The sequence below is a fragment of the Sinocyclocheilus anshuiensis genome, unplaced genomic scaffold (genome assembly GCF_001515605.1).
Source record: "Sinocyclocheilus anshuiensis isolate Anshui unplaced genomic scaffold, SAMN03320099.WGS_v1.1 scaffold249, whole genome shotgun sequence".
In the NCBI taxonomy this organism is placed as follows: Eukaryota; Metazoa; Chordata; class Actinopteri; order Cypriniformes; family Cyprinidae; genus Sinocyclocheilus; species Sinocyclocheilus anshuiensis.
Genome location: NW_015540871.1, coordinates 1,257,992 through 1,276,140, shown reverse-complemented (window position 1 = coordinate 1,276,140; position 18,149 = coordinate 1,257,992). Strand labels below are relative to the sequence as shown.

Genomic DNA, 18,149 nt, shown 5'->3' with positions numbered 1-18,149 from the left:
AAATTACAATACTAACATTTATGAATGTTGGTGGAGTTCTTGCTTTTTCTCATCTTTTATTTTGGCGGAAACGTGCAGGAAGACCTCAGCGCTTCTTTTTGTTGACAACAGCAGATTTATAAATGAGTCATTACGAATACGTCGCTCGTATCGCATTGTCACGTGCCTTGTAAAAAAAAATCATAAAAATGTGACTGAGCAACTGAGGAGTAACACTGTTTCAGCGCAGACGTTCCTCGCACTTTGGACTTTGAACCCTGGTTAACAAGCAGATAGCACCGCGAGCTCTTGCAGCGCTGTCAGAATACATGCAATTCGTGCGTGTATTAGAAAACATAACGTTCTGCAGTTTATTTACTAATTGTTTAAGGCCATTTCGCGATTTCAATCATCATACAGTAACCAGCAACAATCACCCCTTCCTCTTCTCATTGAAGACATGTGATGCAGTACTAAACAGTCTCTCGCTGTCGGTGCTTGAAATTATTTTTGCGTCTTTCTCAGACAGTTTTAAATACTTCCACACTGCTGACATGTTTGTTGCATTGCGCCTCTCACTCTACTCTGGTTGCTATTTGATCGCGTCACGTCATTGTTCGGTACAGTTTATTCTCTCTTTTCGCTTATTCGGCCGAACACCGAAAGAGCTTTTTTTGCTATTTTTGGCCGAATAATTTCGGTTACCGAACATTCGGTGCATCCCTACTTGTTTTGGTGCACCTTCTCACAACACATCCCACAATGATTAAGTATTAGGCCAGTAGGCGATATTTTGTGGCTGTTCATTCACATGAGCGTCTACACTACAAAAGCAGTCCGCTTCATGTTATGTTCCGAATTCCTCATGTTGTGTAAACTTCGTTTTACAGACACACTCTGATGACAAAAGCAAGTCAGATAAAGGGCGTAAAGCAGCTAAACCAATGAAGATCATTGAAGAAGATGATGAAGATGCCTTCAAGGGTGGCTCGTCAGACAAGGTTGGAAGATAATGCTTCACCATTAAATGGCATTGTGGAGGGGAAGGGTTAGGTCATAACCCAACACGTTTTTTGTCAGCTTCATCAAAGTCCTTTGCTAAGGCCATTTGCTGTTGCACCTGTTGTGGAGTCGGGTTACAATTGTATGTTTTAGAGGTGGATTTGTCAAGCGGGACCCACCCGTTCAGTGAGACTGATGTCATCTTTTGCAGTGTGACCAGTGTATCCGCTTGGCCATATTTTGACTGGGTCGAGATGCAGTTATTTTAGGGCTTTGTTTCATGAGATAAAGCCATTCTGTACACATGGTGAATGTGTCTCTCTTTCCCTTAAGGAACAGACTGATTCTGACCCAGAGCCATCCTCTGTACGACGGCTGGTCGCTGGAACAGTATCAGGATTCAAATGGGAGAGCAGTGTAGGTTACATTCACAGTTTGTTTCTGCACTTTTATGGGATCTGCACATATGCCCTTTTTAAGTTACCAGTAAGATGTACCCACAGGCTGATTTTGGTGCAGTTACAGCTGTGTCTTTTCATAGCAGTTGCACAGCTGGTGTGAAAACGCCTCATTTTCAAAATGCAAGTCATTATGTCCTTCACTATATAGTTGCACCTTTCACCATGTCGCTGTAATTAGCTGCAGATTAAACAACTGTCAGGTCAGTAAGTCTCTTTGGAGAATAGTTTCCAATTTAACTCTCTTCCATTATAGCCAGTAAAGGATGACCCACATTTTCATCACTTTCTGCTCAGCCAGTCTGAGAAGGTAAGGAGACTTTTTGCTGGGATGCTGATTGATTTTCCTAGTTAGTGCAACCTTACCCCTAGCTCTTGCACATTGCTCACAATGGCTGCTCTAATAATTTCTGAATACTTTTCTCCTCCAAACTGCTTCTGGCAATGCTAGTCAGCTGAATCTGCAGCATGGCAGTTGTACTGAATTTTTTTACCTAACAGAACAGACGGCGTTAAGCTTATTGGTTAATCCTCTTGAGATTGTGAGCTGATATTTACTCAACTTTACTGTTTAAAAAATATTTTTGGCTATGGTTTTGTACAAGGTCTTTGTCTCAGCTGTGGTCAGGGTCCAAAATGAGCACTTCTTATTTTAATCCAGAGCTCCACATGGCTAATTATTTACACTACCATTTAAAAGTTTGGAATCAATAAGATTTATTGTTTGAAAGAAAGTAATACTTTTATTCATCGACGACACATTAAATTAATCAGAACTGGCAGATATTTATAGTGTTACAAAAGATTTCTATTCCAAATAAATGCTTTTCTTTTGAGCTTTTTTTTTCTTCCAACAAAGAATCCTGAAAAAAGTAAGGTGGTTATTAAATATTAAGCAGCACAACTGTTTTCAACATTAATAATAAAAAAAAAAATGTTTCCTGAGAAGCAAATCAGCATATTAGAATGATTTCTGAAGAATAATTTGACACAGAAGACTGGGGTAATGACTACTGAAAATTCAGCTTTGCCGTCACAGGAATAAATTACATTTTTAAATATATTAGAATACACAGTATTACTGTTACTGTATTTTTGCACAGATAAATGCAGCCTTGGTGGGTATAGGAGATGTACAAAAACTTTAAAAAAATAAAATAAATTCTTACTGACCCCAAACTTTTGAGAGTTAGTGTTCACAATATTTCTGCAACTATTTTGAGTTGTTTTCAAGCGTCTGCTCAAAAAGTGGGGTGATAGTTAACAGACCACTGAAACAATACTGTCAAAAAATAAAATATATATTTTTTTTTTATGCCACAGCATTTGTAAGCTACAAATTATGGTCAAAAATAAAATTTAATAGAAAAATATTTAAAATAAATAGGCAGTAAAAAAATATTTATGGCCATAGGTGTGGCAAAAAGTTAATTTTGGACTCTGGCTATGGTTGCACAGTTTGTTAGCGTGTCTGAATAATTGATTGAATTGATGGAAAAAATGTATCGGAAAAGATTGTTTTCAGCCAGCAAAGACGCCCAGCCAAGATACTCTTGTGCTTCTGTTCATGTGCCAGTTATAGCAGCAAACTGTTTAAATTACTCTTCCTTTCCTCTTGGCACTTCCTCTTCAGAAGAACATTTCCTTCTTGCTTGTCCTTTTGCCCTTTTGCTTTCAGGCACCACAGTCAGAAACGAATCGATCTTAAAATTATATCTCCAAAAACGGAGACACTGAGATCTTAATTGCCCGAGGCTTTTCTCAAAAATGTTCATTTAGGCTGCGTCAGCCGTTTTCTTGACCTGTATAAGTTTCAGTTAAACTGAAATGGAGCATGTGGCTGAGCATGATAACTTGATTTTCAGTTCCTAACCTGGCTCTCACATCAGATATGGCAGAAAGAGCTGTGTGACATAACAGCAGAGGATAATATAAGTGCAATCCTTACTGGAAGCCGACAGAGCCATGAATAACGTGCACTTAAGATCATTTGTGACTGTTGGGCCAAAAGGTTTCCACCTGGTTTTCCTCCCTTGGCTCTGGACTTGGTGTTTTCTCCTTGATGTGTATCTAGGATACTTTGAGTGCAAGACTATTTGCTATTTCTAGACAATCTAAAATGAATCTGTTGAATTGTCTTTGATTGACAAGAAAATCTCCCTTTTCTTTACAGCCAGCTTCATCAATGGAGCCCATCACCAAACGCTTAAAGATAATCGAGGAGGTGAGTGCTGTCTAGGATTTCATAGCTTGTGGTTTCTTCATTTACCTGCCAATTAGCCAGCTAGCATTGCTTGGTAATTTTAATAATTGTGTATTGTCTTCTTGAAAAGGACACAGGATCAACGTCTATTCAAGCAGCAGACAGCACAGCCATCAACGGCAGCATCACACCTACAGACAAAAGGTAATAAGAAAGGATCCTGTTTCTAGTGGTCAGAAAAAGTGGGGGTCCAAATGTCTGAGACCACTCTGAAATTCTGAGATTTGGGATCTCACTGTTTTAGGTCACTGATAAAATTGTTAAAAAATTTTATTATTATTAATATTATTATCAGTGTTATTGTAGTCTTATTTGTATGCTGTTATAATAATTAATAATATTTGAATGGCCTTTTTTAATATTTTCAGTTTTTCATATTAATCATTTTGTGTTTTTTGTCATTTTGTTAGTTTTATTTTATATTCTCTATTTAGCTTTATTTTTATTTCAGTTTGTCATTTTAGTACTTGAACTTAAAGGTTTTTTTTGTTGTTATTTTTTTATTTAAATTGTCTGCATTTGAATTCGTACAGTGCATCCTGTTCTGCAGATGCCACAGTGTTCTGCTGACCTGTGTTTTTGTTTCGCATGCAAAAACAAGTGCACTTCACTACCAGTGTAGTCTGATTCACAAACACTCTTGTGAGCTGGTTCTTTATTAGTTAATCAAAAAATATTCTGCCACCAGTGTTTGTTAAACCATTCTCTTAAATCAGTATGCTGATAATACCTGTAATGTTTGTAATATAATTTATTTGCTTTCACAACAGGATAGGGTTCCTTGGACTAGGACTGATGGGAAGTGGTGTGGTTTCTAATTTGTTGAAGATGGGGCATGTTGTGACTGTTTGGAATCGCACGGCAGAAAAGGTACAATCAAAGGGTTTAAATATGCTTGCTTCTGACGTTACACTAAGCGTGTGAATGATTTGTTTTCAATTTTTTTTTTTTGTCATTCTGCAGTGTGATTTGTTCATCCAAGAAGGTGCCAGATTAGGACGAACACCTGCAGAAGTTGTGTCCATGTGCGATATCACATTTTCCTGTGTATCAGACCCAAAAGCTGCCAGGGATGTAGGTCAATGTTTTGTAAATGGCTCTTTGTTTTCAATCTGTCAAACTGCTGTCTTTGGTTTACATGTACAGTATTATTTCTGTTCAGCTTGTGTTAGGTCCTAGTGGAGTCCTACAGGGAATCAGACCAGGCAAATGTTACGTGGAGATGTCAACTGTTGACCCAGAAACCATCACCGAGCTCGCACAGGTAACAACATCATCCAGACGGGTGTTCACACTGCATGATTTTCAAAGACGTCGCATCACTGTTGGTTTCACACTGAACGACTATCTGGGGTAGCATTCAGTTGTTGCTGTGTTCACACTGCACGATGGAACGACGACAGGAGGTTACACACTGCATGACTTTACAATAGGAAGAATCGCCGACAGCTCTGTCTAGTGCAGGGTTGCCAGGTTTTCACTACAAAACTCACCCAATTACTACTCGAAACTAGCCTGAAAATAGCCCAATTGCTTTCGAGGGGGTCCCCCAGTAAAAATCGTGTTCGGCGTTTATTTTTTTGAAAAAAAAAAATAAAAATTTTGGCGGGGTTGTCCTGGTACAATTCACATTCCAGGGCCTAAATATCACGTTATTGGGGTCGCTTCAACCTGCTGACATAAAAAACAACCGGCGGCAATCGCGGATTTGGCAACACTGGTCCGCAAACTACATTTCATATAACTCCTCCCCGAACTTCCCGCTGCCCTGAATCTTGGTCTCTCATTGGTTGTGGGTCATCGCCGATGTGTTTTTCAGTCAGAACTCATTTCACACAGCGTGATTGTGAATCGATTCCCTCAGATCGCGTCTTTGATAATTCACACTTCCGATTTCGGGCATTTGTCGGCGATTTCGCAAAACCTGTCGGCGAGTTAAAAATCGGGCTAAAATCGTGCAGTGTGAACTCGGCATAAGGTTCATTTGAATCTGTAGGTCATCACATCCAGAGGCGGCAGATTCCTAGAAGCTCCGGTTTCGGGCAGCCAGCAGCTTTCCAATGACGGTATGCTGGTCATTGTTGCTGCAGGAGACCGCAGTGTTTATGAAGACTGTAGCAGCTGCTTCCAGGCAATGGGGAAGACGTCTTTCTTCATAGGTACTACATCATTTCAGTCGTGCCATGTGGCTGTATATGAGGCTGATGTTGCATGTTTCCACATGATATTAACTTTGTCTTTTCTATCGAAGCAGGGGAAGCAGGAAATGCTGCGAGAATGATGCTGATCCTTAACATGGTTCAAGGCAGTTTCATGGCAACCATCGCAGAGGGATTGACCTTGGCGCAGGCCACGGGACAGTCACAACAAACATTCTTGGATATTCTTTGCCAAGGACAAATGGCAAGCACGTTTGTGGACCAGAAATGCCAGAGTAGGCTTACTTGTTATTTTTTTACAATTCTGATTAGAAGTCTCTCTGTATAATAGTCGTTTATAATAGCAGTTGTAATAGTTACTATGTTTTATGTGTTGGTAGATTTGAGTTTACCTTTGAATCTTCCTGCCAATTAACCATTTTCTGTAACATGGTGCTGCTTGGAGATCATAGTCTTTGGTCTTAATGTGAAACGGTGTCCACCCAAAAGCCAATGTAGTCATTTATTGCACAAATTTTCCAAGGAACTTTACAGAAATGTTGTAAAACATAAATGGAAACTGGTGTCTATTAGAATCTAAAGGCAATATAGTATGACAGTTTAACTTTTTGGAACTATTAAAATGATACTAGAATTGAGCTTATTTATTTAACATTTGACCTGTTTCTTCTCAGATATCTTGCAGGGCAACTTCAAACCTGATTACTACCTGAAACATATTCAGAAAGATCTGAGATTAGCCATTTCAATGGGAGATTCGGTTAATCATCCAACACCAATGGCGGCTGCTGCAAATGAGGTAAGACAGCATTAGTATTCGGTAGCTGAATGGATTATAATGTGGCCACAATTGATGCTTCATTGAGTTTTGGTAGATTGACCATGTAGCTAACTAATGTATATATTTTTAGATTCTGTAATGCAATTTGATAGTAATCTAAACTTAACCAAAGAACTGAATTAAACCGTAATATGCATATTTAATTTAAGTATATGGATATTAAATAGTAATTTCCCCTATTTTTACATTTAGATGACTTTTACCAGAATATAATACTTTCTTTATATAATAATTATATATATATATATATAAGAATATAATATAAATCTTTAAAAACACTCATTTAATAAAGCGGTTAAATGTAATCTTTAGCAAATCTCAAAATGAATATCCATTTTTCGTTATACATAATATTGTGATGCCTAAATTCATTTGTAGCATTTAAAACTAAATTTTAGTTTTTAGTGTTTACATTTTTTTAGACAATAGAATTTAGTATCTATAGTATAACATTTATATTTCTGTTTTTTTATCAGTTATTGGCCATAAAAGGAAAATTATTATCAGCTTAAATGTCATTAAACGTTAATTGTTTTTTCTAAGACTAAATGTAATTTCGGCTTATGCTTCCATTTGAAGTAATGCATTATTTCGTACTTCTGCAGGTATACAAGAGGGCAAAAGCATTGGACCAGTCGGACAATGACATGTCTGCAGTCTACAGAGCTTATATTCACTAATACGTCCTGGACCATAAACTTCACCTACTTTGTTCCTCTCCCTCTGTCTTTCTCTCCTCTGCTGATGAATTTTGTTAGGCACCAGTGATGTTTTCCCATGTGTAATGGGATCTATTTAGCAGCCTAATCTAAGCATTGCACTGACTGTAATATTGCTGCACGTATGCTCAGTGGGAGGTTATTAAACTCCCTGCAAATGATTATCTTATGATTGAACGTGCAGTGTATTATATACGCATTTCGTTAAGGCTACTGCATATGATGCAGTGTTGTTTGAAAATCCTAGGGTTTTTATTTATCATTCATGTCTTTACAAATGGATTCCCACATTGTAATTTTCAAAGTTTAAAAATCTGTAAAGTATGAACTTTTGATCACAAACAGGCTTGAGGAGCACGACGAATTAAAAAGCCAATGCATTGCCTTAATACCCATATAAGATAGATAGTATTTATTTTATCTCTAAAGATTACCATCATGTCAGGTGCAATTTGGCCATACATTATCTTAACCCCCCACCCTTAGTTTTAGAGGTCACTTGTTCACTAGTAAATTATTTTGTTTTTATTGCCTTATCAGAAATGCAGTATTTTTTATTTTTTTTTTTTAAATTGGCTGTAATAATCACACAGAAGAAATTATTCATCATTTCCAATTAACCTAATGCTGAAAAGCATCCAGTAGTTTTCCCATTATTGAGTCTTGACTATCACTTCTGCGGTGGAATATCCTGTTTTCCAGCGCGACTTTAGGGCCACATTTGTATCACAGCATTTAATTATTTCAGCTGTTGTGGAGGAAAAAAAATAATTTGAAGACATTTTAAGTTGTTTTATTTGGTTTGCTTTATTTGGAAACTTTTAAATTGGACTTGTCATATTTTGTCCAAGTCAGTTGGCTGGCAGAGTGATCTGTTGCTTTTTATTTTATTTGTATTTTTTTTGCCTAATTGCTTAAACTAATTGACTTGCCAGTTTTTATTTGAATTACCATTATGACTCATAAAAAAAGAAAAATGTAAAACAAAGTCAAGCTAACATTATGGTGCATTTTATCCCTAAATTATGATTGCATTTGTTAATTTTTAGTGATATTACAAGCCATAAATTCAGTGGCGTATAATATGGTCATTTTGGTAATTTTTTTTTTTTTTTTCACAGAACAAATACAGGGTGGTTCCTTTTCTATAAATTGTTGTTCTGACCAAAAAAAATTTAAAACTTTAAAGTGCTTGGTTATGGATGAGAATTTTGTGACTGTAAGATTAAGACGTATATATCCCCATCAAAGGGTTGGGTTCTTTGAATACATGGAATAACATGCTTTCAGTTTGACTCTACTGAATTTATTAATCATCTGTTGTCTTAATATTGTAGACTGTTCTTTTGTCTTAGCGAATGGGTTTATTTACTGTAAATGGTTTGTTTTTTTGTGGCTTAAACCGAGTTGGTAATGACATACCAGTTGTGCAAGGAAGGTGTTGGTGTTACAATTGGAGCTATTTATAATTTCATGTAAATGTGAAATTTCTTTTCTTTTTTGTTTGTGCGGTCAACTGAACCCTCTGAATAAACAAACAGAATGTCCAGCTGGTTATTTATTCTTACGTCTGATGTCCGTATTGCTGTTCTAGGAGTTAATATTTATGAAATGAAAGCGAAATGCCATATAAAAAATTTGTTGTTGTTCAAATGTAGTTTTTATTTATGGAAATTAATTTTCAAATAGAGTTTCGCGTTGTAAAAAAAAAAAAAAACAATCGGAAAAATCCTCTGTCCTTTCCAAGCCGGAAGATTTCAAGGTTACACCAACCGGAAGTTCAGGAAAAGGAGGCGAATCAAACCTAATTGTTTACGAGTGATCTTCTGACCAGTGTTGCCAAGTCCGCGGTTTTCCCGCGGAATTGGGCTACTTTAACACTGTTGCCGCGGGTTGAAGCGACTCCAAAAACATGATATTTATCCCCTGGAATGCGGATTTTAGCAGGGAAACCCCGCCAAAAAACGTGTATTTTACCCCCCCGAAACGCGATTTTTAACTGGGGACCCCCTCGAAACGCGATTGGGTTAGTTTTGAGTAGCGATTGGGCGGGTTTTCTTGTGAAAACCTGGCAACTCTGCTTCTGACCAGGCACACTTAAATAGCGGACTACTCGAGTTATTTTCAGCAGATTTAGGACGGCTTCGTTGAACTGTAATGCTCGGAGCAGAGCGATCTACTCTGTCTGAACTAGCGAAGATGACGGCCGCGAGTCAAGCGGAGAGGACTGTGCTGGTGAGAGATTGATTTGTGTGTAATACATGGCAGCTGCTTCACAGACACGCGAGGTTATTATGGTTTGATTAAGAGCAGTCAGATTTCAGGTGGATTGCAGTTGCAATTGTGTTCATTGCTTTGCTATGCAGAGTTTGTTGGTGCAGTTTTGCAGAGCAGCTGGTGGGACAAAGTCCAATTTCATCCTGGTGTGAATGGTTAAACAGTCGTGACACTGATTTGTTCTGCCTTATCATCGTTGCTCTGTTCGGTTTATGCATTAAGTCTGATACTGACTACCATTTCTCCCAGTAATGCACCATACTGATCGATTTAATTCTGCAACCGAATCAAAGGAATAGTTCGCCCAGAAATTATTTTTTTTTAATAATTTACTCACCCTTGTGTTGTTGACTTGTTATTTTGTTTAAAATAAAGGCAGAATGGCTGCTTCAGGCACCATTGACTTTCACTGTATAGAGAAAAATGCAGAAGAAAGGAAGTCACACATTAGACATGAGTGTATGTAAATGGTGACAGAATGTATATTTTTAGTGAAATATGTATTGAAGGCAACTTTTTGGGTGCTTTAGGAGGAGGAATTTAATTGGCTGCTGAAAGAAGAGGTGCATGCGGTGCTGAAACAGCTGCAAGACATTTTGAAGGTAACTTAAGATACTTAAAAATTAGCTTACTACAGAATAATTCTGTATTATTGTGCAAAAAAGGGCATTAATAATAACATTTGTTTGCTTTCACCAAAGGAGGCATCAAGGCGTTTTTCAATGCCGTCACCAGGTCTGGAAGGACAGCTGAAACAAGAGAACTTCATTCTGGGCAGCTCAACGTAAGAGCCATGAAACAAGACTGTTCTGTTTGGATAATTTTAGATTTAAAGTATACAGTCATGTTTGTTTTTTGTTACTACAGTTTAATGGGAATGTGTACAGTGCTGAAGATGTATAGAAATACTTGCATTTTCATTTATTTTTTAGGATGGACCAGGTGAAAGGTGTTTTGATGCTACAAGGAGAAGCTCTAACTCAGGCTGTAAGTGTGTTTCACACCATCATGAAAATAAAGTCAGCTTTCAGCATGAATGGCACTGCTTTGCTGCTGGTACTTCAATTGGCCTTTTTAAAATGTATGATACTATATTCAACGAAACATCTTTATGTCAGCCAGTGGAATTGCAAAGACACTTTGCAATGCAGTTTATCTGAGCTCAGTGATTACTTTTGCTATTATTAGAATCAATATAAAATGGGAAGAATAAAAAAATATATATTTTTCTGCAGGATATTAACATTAAAGTTGCTAAAAGCAGTCAAGTAATGCATTTTGCATTCCGAGATGATAAACAGTGGAAATTGCAGCAGGTAATGTTTCTTTCTCTTACTCTAAGATCTTTAAAAAAAATCAATCAATCAAAACAAGATCTTTAAAATGCCTTATTTCAACATGATCTCCTTTGGAGTGGTTTATATCTTATAAAAATAGCCGTTAAAACACATCCTGCCCGTTTAGATTCAGGATGCCCGAAACCATGTGAATCAGGCCCTGCAGTTACTAAGCAGCCATGACCAGAGTTATCACTTCAAAACTGGAGCTGAAGTCAATAAGGTCTGTTTTTCACCATACACAAATATTTACAGTTAATGTCCAGGGGCCAGATTCACGCAAAAAAAAAAAAATCTTCTAAAGAAAGAAGATAAGAAATTTCTTGAAACAAATACTATGTAAGTTCTTAAGTTCTCAAATATTTACTTAAGAACATCTAATTTTTTTAAGAAGGCGGCTGTCTTTTTGTGCTGCCTGCAGATTACCTTTCTTGTTACTCTCTGCACTTAGTCACATTTTTTTAACGCACCATAGTCATTTTCAAAGAGCATGTCTCAAGGTGTTGTGCTCCATCTTTCTTGTGTGCTGTACTTGTGTGTGCTCTGCTAGAGAGTGCACCTAGAAATAGGTCCCTATTTGATTGTGTAGAGTCCAGCAAAAAGTCAAGTTATCTTAACTATAAAAGGTTATTTACAATGATTTTTAAGTAGATTCTTTTCAGTAATCCAAATACTGTATTTCATACATTTTCTCTCTAGAACATTCATAAGAAATGTTTTTGAGAAAACTGGCCCCTGGTTTTCTTCGTGTGTACTTGTGGGGTTCATATGTGCAGAATTGAACTCTCCCGTGAGTACATTTGAAGCTGTTGTGTGCTAAATAGGAACATTCTTGCCTTACAGTCTTAACATTTTCACTGGTACTGTATGTGAAGTGAGATTGCACTCAGTGACATGATTCGTGTTTCAGCTTATGGATGCAGTAATGCTTCAGTTGACCCGAGCCCGAAACAGACTCACAACCCCGGCCAGCATGACTCTTCCTGAGCTCGCAGCCAGTGGCCTAATGGTTAGTATGCGGATCGTCACTTGATCTTAATGTGGAATTCTCCATGTGCTCTTGTGAATGTTTCTCCTGTTCTTTCTAGAAAATGTTCACACCTCCAATGCCTGGTGACGTGATGGTGAACTTCTATATCAATCTCAGTAAACTGTGTTTGACATTGTATCAACTACATGTCCTGCAGCCTAACACTACTAAGGTATCAAGCCATTTTCAAGCCATCAGCACTAAAAAAAGAAAACGACTTTTTTTTTTTTTTTTACAGTCATTCTTATCAAGAATGTGTGTTTTAAAATGCACAATCATTTTGTTTTCTGTTAGAACTTCAAATCAGCAGGAAGTTCAGTGCTGCATAATCCAGGAGCAATGTTGTAAGTGCTCACATTTCACATTTCCTGTTTTCATGCTGCAGCACCAGCAGTCAGTCTCATACAGTTTTTTTGTTTTTTAAATGGTCTGCTTGATAAAGTTTTTGTAATATTTGCTTTTTCTCCTCAAGTGAATACAACAACACCAAATTCGAGGTGAGCCACATCCATAAGGTGGAGTGCGTGGTGCCGTGGCTGAATGACACTCTGGTGTTTTTCACCATTTCCCTGCAGCTCTGTCAGCAGCTCAAAGATAAGGTGGGTGTGTCCTGTTGATAATGTAGCGATTATCATCTCACCTGCACAGTCACCGTCATCACTTAAGAACAATGCATGGTAACAGAATGACATCAGAGGGTTATCAGAGCTACTGGGCAGTTTAGAAGTAGTGCTGCAATAATTATTTATTAATTACCGTGATATTGTGAAACCTAATCTATTATTATTATTGGTTTTGATTAATAGAATTACTAGGATAATTCCAAATTACTAACAAAATTACCATTTTCAAGCTTTTTTTATTTTTTATTTTTTATGTATTTGTTTTTGTGAGACGTGTATGTCTGGTGGTATTTTTTTCAGCACTAATTTTTGTATTCCACCTAGAACAGTTTACAGCATTACCATTCAAAAGTTCGGGGTCAGTACGATTTATTTTTTGTTTTTATGTTTTTGAAAGAAGACTCTTATGCTCCCCAAGGCTGCATTTATTTGATCAAAACTACAGTAAAAACAGTAATATTGTTAAAAATTATTGCAATTTAAAATAATTGTTTTCTATTGGAATATATTTTTAAATGTAATTTATTCCTGTGATGCAAAGCTGAATTTTCAGCATCATTACTCCAGTCTTCATTGTCACATGATCTTTCAGAAATCATTCTTATATGCTGATTTGCTGCTTAAGAAAGAAACATTTATTATCAACGTTGAAAACATTGTGCTACTTAATATTTTTTATGAAAACCGTGAACACATTTTTTTTCTGGATTTTTTTAATGAATAGAAAGCTCAAAAGAACAGAATTTATTTGAAATAGAAATTTTGCGCACAATTTTTTTTACTGTACGTTTTAATCAATTTAATGCATCCTTGCTGAATAAAAGTATTTATTTCTTTAAAAAAAAAAAAACGTATTTAACCCAAACTTTGAACAGTAAGTAGTGTGAAATGTGGATCAGACCAGGTAAACTCACCAGTTGTTCTTAATGATTGTCCTGTAGACTAATTCAAATACCTGTGATCCACCATTTGCTTTGCAAAACACAAAGCAAAACTTTGACACAAAGGGAGCAGATCTAAATGGAATGCTGTAATCAATACGTTTCATTACCTAACAGAAGATACATTTTCATGTTAATTTCTTTCCTTTTATTTGCAGATTTCTGTCTTCTCTAGTTTCTGGAACTACAGACCATTTTAAGCTATTTCTGACCAAAACTCTACAGTGAATGATAATAAAAATGATCAAATTAATTATGCACTAGGAACAAAAAAAAATACCATGAACAATTTCCGTGAAATAATCTGTTGTGACTTTACTATATGACCGTGTATTCATTTTGTGTGCTTGTTCAGCATATGTTCTGCAGAAGAGGTAGAGTGCGCTGTGTATGTAGTATATGGACTGAATTTGTTCATTTGAAACGACAGGCTCTTCAGATGAAGGTATTCAGTGACACATTTTTTGTTTATGCAGTATATGTCATTGTCAGTGTTGACTGTTTTTCAGTAATCTAGCCTATATTGAAGTTAACCTCATCTAATATGTGTTTAGGCTTTAGGAAGGAAATGCTACTAAATACACAATGCTTACGTTCTTTTTTTTTTGTCACAAAAGCTGTGAAGTACTCCAGTTGATTTGTTGAGCGACCTCGTCAGACTCATTTTACCAGTGTTTTTGCCTTTTAGTCCAGGGGGTTGTAACATTTAACACTTGAACATTATCTGATGCCAGGGACTATCATCAGTGCAGAAAAGTGAAAGCATTGAGACCATTAGCATATGCTTATGAATGTGCATTAATGACCAATAGTGTATTTGCCATTGTGACTCAACTGTGGTATGACTATATTAACATTAAATGACAGATAACAGTGAACATGTCAGGGCTTCATATTCCATAATTCCATTAAAATGACACGCATTCCTGTGGATGGCTGCCTATGGAGCCGAGTTCAGCGTTTCTAATAAGCATCATTCCATTATGAAAAGCAACATTATGTTGAGCGATAGTCCAGATGCCATTCAGGGTTTGAGATCATTACAGAAAGTTCATTAACTTTGTCAGCTTTGTTTTATTTATTGCTACATTTTTTTATTTATTTCATGTTAAATGCACTTGATTTGCGTCCTTATTGATTTCATGCATGTTAATTTGAATATTGATTCATGTTTAAGTAAAACCTAAGCTATTTTCATGTTTATTTCACACTTAATATGGAATATTTTGTGCAATAAATGTACTATGAACATTATGAACCTTACTTTGCTCTTGTCCCATTTCTCAAAAATCTTTACACTGAATAAATGATCCAATGCCATTGTCTAAATAAAGTACCATGTTTGATATTTAGGCAAAGGTACATTTTATTTGCTATATGCTGTTCATTTGAAGGTATGTATCTATTTTTTTTGTTTGTTTACAAAGTCTAAAATTTATACAAACAATGTGGTACATTAAAAAAGTTAAACAAATATTGATACTCCTTTTTCTAAGGTACAGTTTTCACAAGTAAAGCATCGCTTATCTGTTTGCATTTTCTAAAATCTGAGAAGTCTCATCAGTCAAGTTATTTAAGCTTCTTTTTTCTCTTTTTTTATCTTCTGTAGTGTGTGTAGGTTCTGTATTTGTTTTATATATATATATATATTTATTATATATATTTCAGATTTAAAAGTCAAGCATTTGAAAGAACTCTACTAAAAACACTTAAATCTTGGACAAGGCTAATTCAGTGAAAAGGTGTAGGCTAAGTGGATCCAGTCTTAACAGTCAGGTACAAGATTAACAGATTAAACGTACTGTTCAATGGACAAGTAAAAACAAGTTAATTTCAACAGGCCATTTGTCAAGGGCCTGCATTGGTTCCATCCAGGAAAGTTGCTTCAATAAAGTGTGTAACCAGAAAGTAACCAATGTCTTCAAAACTGGTGAGCATGCTTGTATATAAAAATCTGTGTTCTCTCTGATGAAGTGGATCTGGTATCTATAATGGAATGCAACTTCAATCATGTGATTTCCTGGGTAAATATTAACTGCATTTTTACACAGTAGGGGAAGGTTTTTGCTTTTATCATCCCTATAAGGAAGTATCTACCTAAAATATTTTTCTCCTACCTCCATTATTTTACTTGTTCACATATAAATGGTGATTAGGTGGCAAAACTGATAGTAAAAAAATGGATGTAATGGTGCCTGTTGTTTCCGGAAGATCACGGCTCCATTCCCATATTGTCGATGCCCACCTTCTGTCTTCTTGGCTGTAACGTCGAAACAGTTGGTCACCGCAAATGTCATGACAGTTGTATTGTTTCATGAATCTATAGATAGGTTATCTGTGAGATTACACCAGTAGCATTCTGACCTTCTCATCACAGCAGCAGCAGCAACAGCAGCGGATGAGAACCAAGATAACCAGCAACAGGACCATGCCTATGGACATTTAACATAGTCTTAATGATTCCTACTTATGTTCATTTCTTATTTTTGCGTAATTCTACTTGCCTATAAAGATGAAGAAAACTGCGAAAGAGGCAATGTCCCAGTCGGACTGAAACATCTTCTTTGATTGTAGTCTTGAGACCACATCATTGAACTGGTTCTCAAAATCCTGTTGTATGTTCTTATCCATGACTTCAGTAAGAAGATTCCTAAATGCAGGGAATTATATTAATTACACGCTGCTAACAAATATCTCAAAATACAAACTGAGAAAAAAGCCTGATGCCCATAAACGAATCCAACCTGTTCCAAATGTACTCAAATGACATTCTGAATAAACGGGAAGTTTTGTCTTTACTAGTTTTCGACCAGAAGAACTTGTAAAAGAGATAAACTTGTAATAATAAACCACAACGAGAATCTTAAGGTATAATATATATTTTAAACTTCAGGAAAATATATTTTGAATTAAGAAACTAGAAACGATAGGGCAACTCATACGTTTATCCGGTTAAAAAATGACAGATTATGAGCTCAAATTCATGCGTTTAACACTTAGGCTATATCAATACTTAAATATTTTATCGTTTCTTTTTATAGCTATTAATCTTACAATCGTTAAAGTTGGGAAAATCAGATTACTCGATCCATCCTTATGTAGACTAATCGTATATAACACACATTTATTTTTGCAAAACATTTTATTATTTTGCCTAATTTGTCATAAATTGTCCCAATGTATCTTTCAGAGGAATTATCGATCTCTCACCTGTTGTTTTCGTCTGTCGTATTTCCGGGTTACTGTGTTACACCTGTCGCTGTGGCGCTAACAGGTGTGGCGTAATATTCAGTTCCTGTGAAAAACTGTTCCAGTGGGTGGAGTTACATGAATATTCATTAGTTCTCATATTGTGGGCGTGTCCTTGAGACAACGCGCAAACGAATGGAACTGAAAATATTAGTGCACGCTCTTCAAATCGCAACTTGTTTAATGGATTATTTCGAAAAGGTAACGAAGTTTCAATGTGAAGAATTAACTGCAACAGTGTCAAAACAATGCATAAATTTGTATAATATGATAAATCGTCTGAGCTGTTCTGCCTGAATGATTACAGGCACACAGCAGAGCAAACAAGAAGCGAATAACCTGTGCTTAACCATTAACCAGGCTAATATAGTTTTTACTCTTTGATGTGCTAAGCTTTTTATTTCATTTGTGAGACTAATTTTTGTTTGAATAGTTTGATTAGTAACCTACCTAGTTGTCATTGGTGACTAGTACTGCAGTGTGCTTACAACAGTGCTTGAAATAAACCTCTACAAATGGATCTGTGGCCTAATAAAATGTATGTAAGTTAGTCTGTTGGAGTATCCTGTGTAATTCTTATTTTTTTTTTATTTTGTATATAGCCAGTGTTTCTGTTACCTATATAAGCTACATACCTACAGAGATTTTTTTTTTTTGTAATTAAAATGCTAATCATTATAACAAACATTGCAGTTTGTAATTGATTAAATAATACAGTGCATAAAACCTTTAAAGCACTGTTATGATGGCACGGTCTTCTTGGACATAGGTCAGCAGCTACTCCAAGAATATTATTTTATTTTTATTTTAAGAAATCATACGTCATCATCACCAATGTCATAATATGGCTTTGTTTTGCTTTTGTGATGTTTCCACATATATTGATCATCGTGTAAAGTCACTGGTTCAGATTGGATGTGAGAGTCACTGGTAGCCGATCACTGTGTGAACTGGACATACATGGAGGCTGTTTTAATAATTATCTCAGACTCCAGACACTCACTTAATTTTGCATTGCTTTATTCCATATACACATATTGTTTTGAAAGTTTTCTCGTCTTTTCAATTTGAGTTATATTTATAAAGCAATTACTTCCGTACTTTTAGTAACATTTAATGATTGTAACTAATTATATTCTATATAATCTACAATAGAATTTGTAGGTTTTTAATTTGCTATAAAGAGATAACATTTGATTTGTTAACCTGCATGTCATGTTACTATTAACCGACATCAGAGAACTGTGAACATGAAAGTGTGTTCTTAAAGT

The 18,149-nt window shown here is 36.0% G+C and overlaps 3 protein-coding genes across 7 annotated transcripts in view; 2 read left to right on the top strand and 1 right to left on the bottom strand.

Moving 5' to 3' along the window:
• glyr1 (glyoxylate reductase 1 homolog (Arabidopsis)) overlaps nt 1-8,970 on the top strand; it is an 11,751-nt gene extending 2,781 nt beyond the window's left edge. Inside the window, exons 5-16 of one of the 4 annotated variants that reach the window (XM_016485687.1) lie at nt 870-980; nt 1,315-1,398; nt 1,696-1,749; nt 3,613-3,663; nt 3,773-3,846; nt 4,473-4,572; nt 4,666-4,776; nt 4,865-4,966; nt 5,699-5,861; nt 5,957-6,136; nt 6,536-6,660; nt 7,308-8,970. In XM_016485687.1, coding sequence (XP_016341173.1) covers nt 870-980; nt 1,315-1,398; nt 1,696-1,749; nt 3,613-3,663; nt 3,773-3,846; nt 4,473-4,572; nt 4,666-4,776; nt 4,865-4,966; nt 5,699-5,861; nt 5,957-6,136; nt 6,536-6,660; nt 7,308-7,382 — 1,230 coding nt within the window. In that variant the 3' untranslated portion in view covers nt 7,383-8,970. Of the gene's footprint in view, nt 1-869; nt 981-1,314; nt 1,399-1,695; nt 1,750-3,612; nt 3,664-3,772; nt 3,847-4,472; nt 4,573-4,665; nt 4,777-4,864; nt 4,967-5,698; nt 5,862-5,953; nt 6,137-6,535; nt 6,661-7,307 lie in introns of all 4 variants that reach the window. The other 3 variants (XM_016485686.1, XM_016485688.1, XM_016485689.1) reach the window with 3 other exon arrangements.
• A 488-nt stretch (nt 8,971-9,458) lies between these two features.
• LOC107688116 (protein rogdi homolog) lies at nt 9,459-14,883 on the top strand. Of its 2 annotated transcripts, none has more exons than XM_016485684.1 (11): nt 9,459-9,656; nt 10,229-10,300; nt 10,400-10,482; nt 10,631-10,685; nt 10,934-11,014; nt 11,163-11,258; nt 11,946-12,044; nt 12,124-12,237; nt 12,360-12,409; nt 12,538-12,664; nt 13,788-14,883. In XM_016485684.1, the coding sequence occupies exons 1-11, from the start codon at nt 9,579-9,581 to the stop codon at nt 13,827-13,829; spliced, it is 897 nt and encodes a 298-aa protein (XP_016341170.1). In that variant the 5' UTR covers nt 9,459-9,578; the 3' UTR covers nt 13,830-14,883. The 2 variants fall into 2 exon arrangements, with proteins under 2 accessions (XP_016341170.1, XP_016341171.1); XM_016485685.1 differs by lacking the exon at nt 9,459-9,656 and adding an exon at nt 9,765-9,844.
• A 129-nt stretch (nt 14,884-15,012) lies between these two features.
• smim22 (small integral membrane protein 22) lies at nt 15,013-16,914 on the bottom strand. Its single transcript, XM_016485735.1, has 4 exons — nt 16,840-16,914; nt 16,134-16,279; nt 15,994-16,061; nt 15,013-15,889 (listed from the first exon to the last, which is right to left on the bottom strand). The coding sequence occupies exons 2-4, from the start codon at nt 16,258-16,260 to the stop codon at nt 15,842-15,844; spliced, it is 243 nt and encodes an 80-aa protein (XP_016341221.1). The 5' UTR covers nt 16,261-16,279; nt 16,840-16,914; the 3' UTR covers nt 15,013-15,841.
• Nucleotides 16,915-18,149: the final 1,235 nt, after the last annotated feature.

Bases quoted from the DNA above. Each gene is read 5' to 3' on its own strand.
- LOC107688116 (XM_016485684.1), top strand. From the start codon at position 9,579: ATGCTCGGAGCAGAGCGATCTACTCTGTCTGAACTAGCGAAGATGACG. The intron at 10,301-10,399 runs GTAACTTAAGAT...CTTTCACCAAAG, and splicing joins AGCTGCAAGACATTTTGAAG to GAGGCATCAAGGCGTTTTTC. The intron at 10,686-10,933 runs GTAAGTGTGTTT...ATTTTTCTGCAG, and splicing joins GAGAAGCTCTAACTCAGGCT to GATATTAACATTAAAGTTGC.
- smim22 (XM_016485735.1), bottom strand. From the start codon at position 16,260: ATGGATAAGAACATACAACAGGATTTTGAGAACCAGTTCAATGATGTG. The intron at 16,062-16,133 runs GCAAGTAGAATT...AAATGTCCATAG, and splicing joins AGTTTTCTTCATCTTTATAG to GCATGGTCCTGTTGCTGGTT. The intron at 15,890-15,993 runs GTCAGAATGCTA...TCGACGTTACAG, and splicing joins GCTGCTGCTGTGATGAGAAG to CCAAGAAGACAGAAGGTGGG.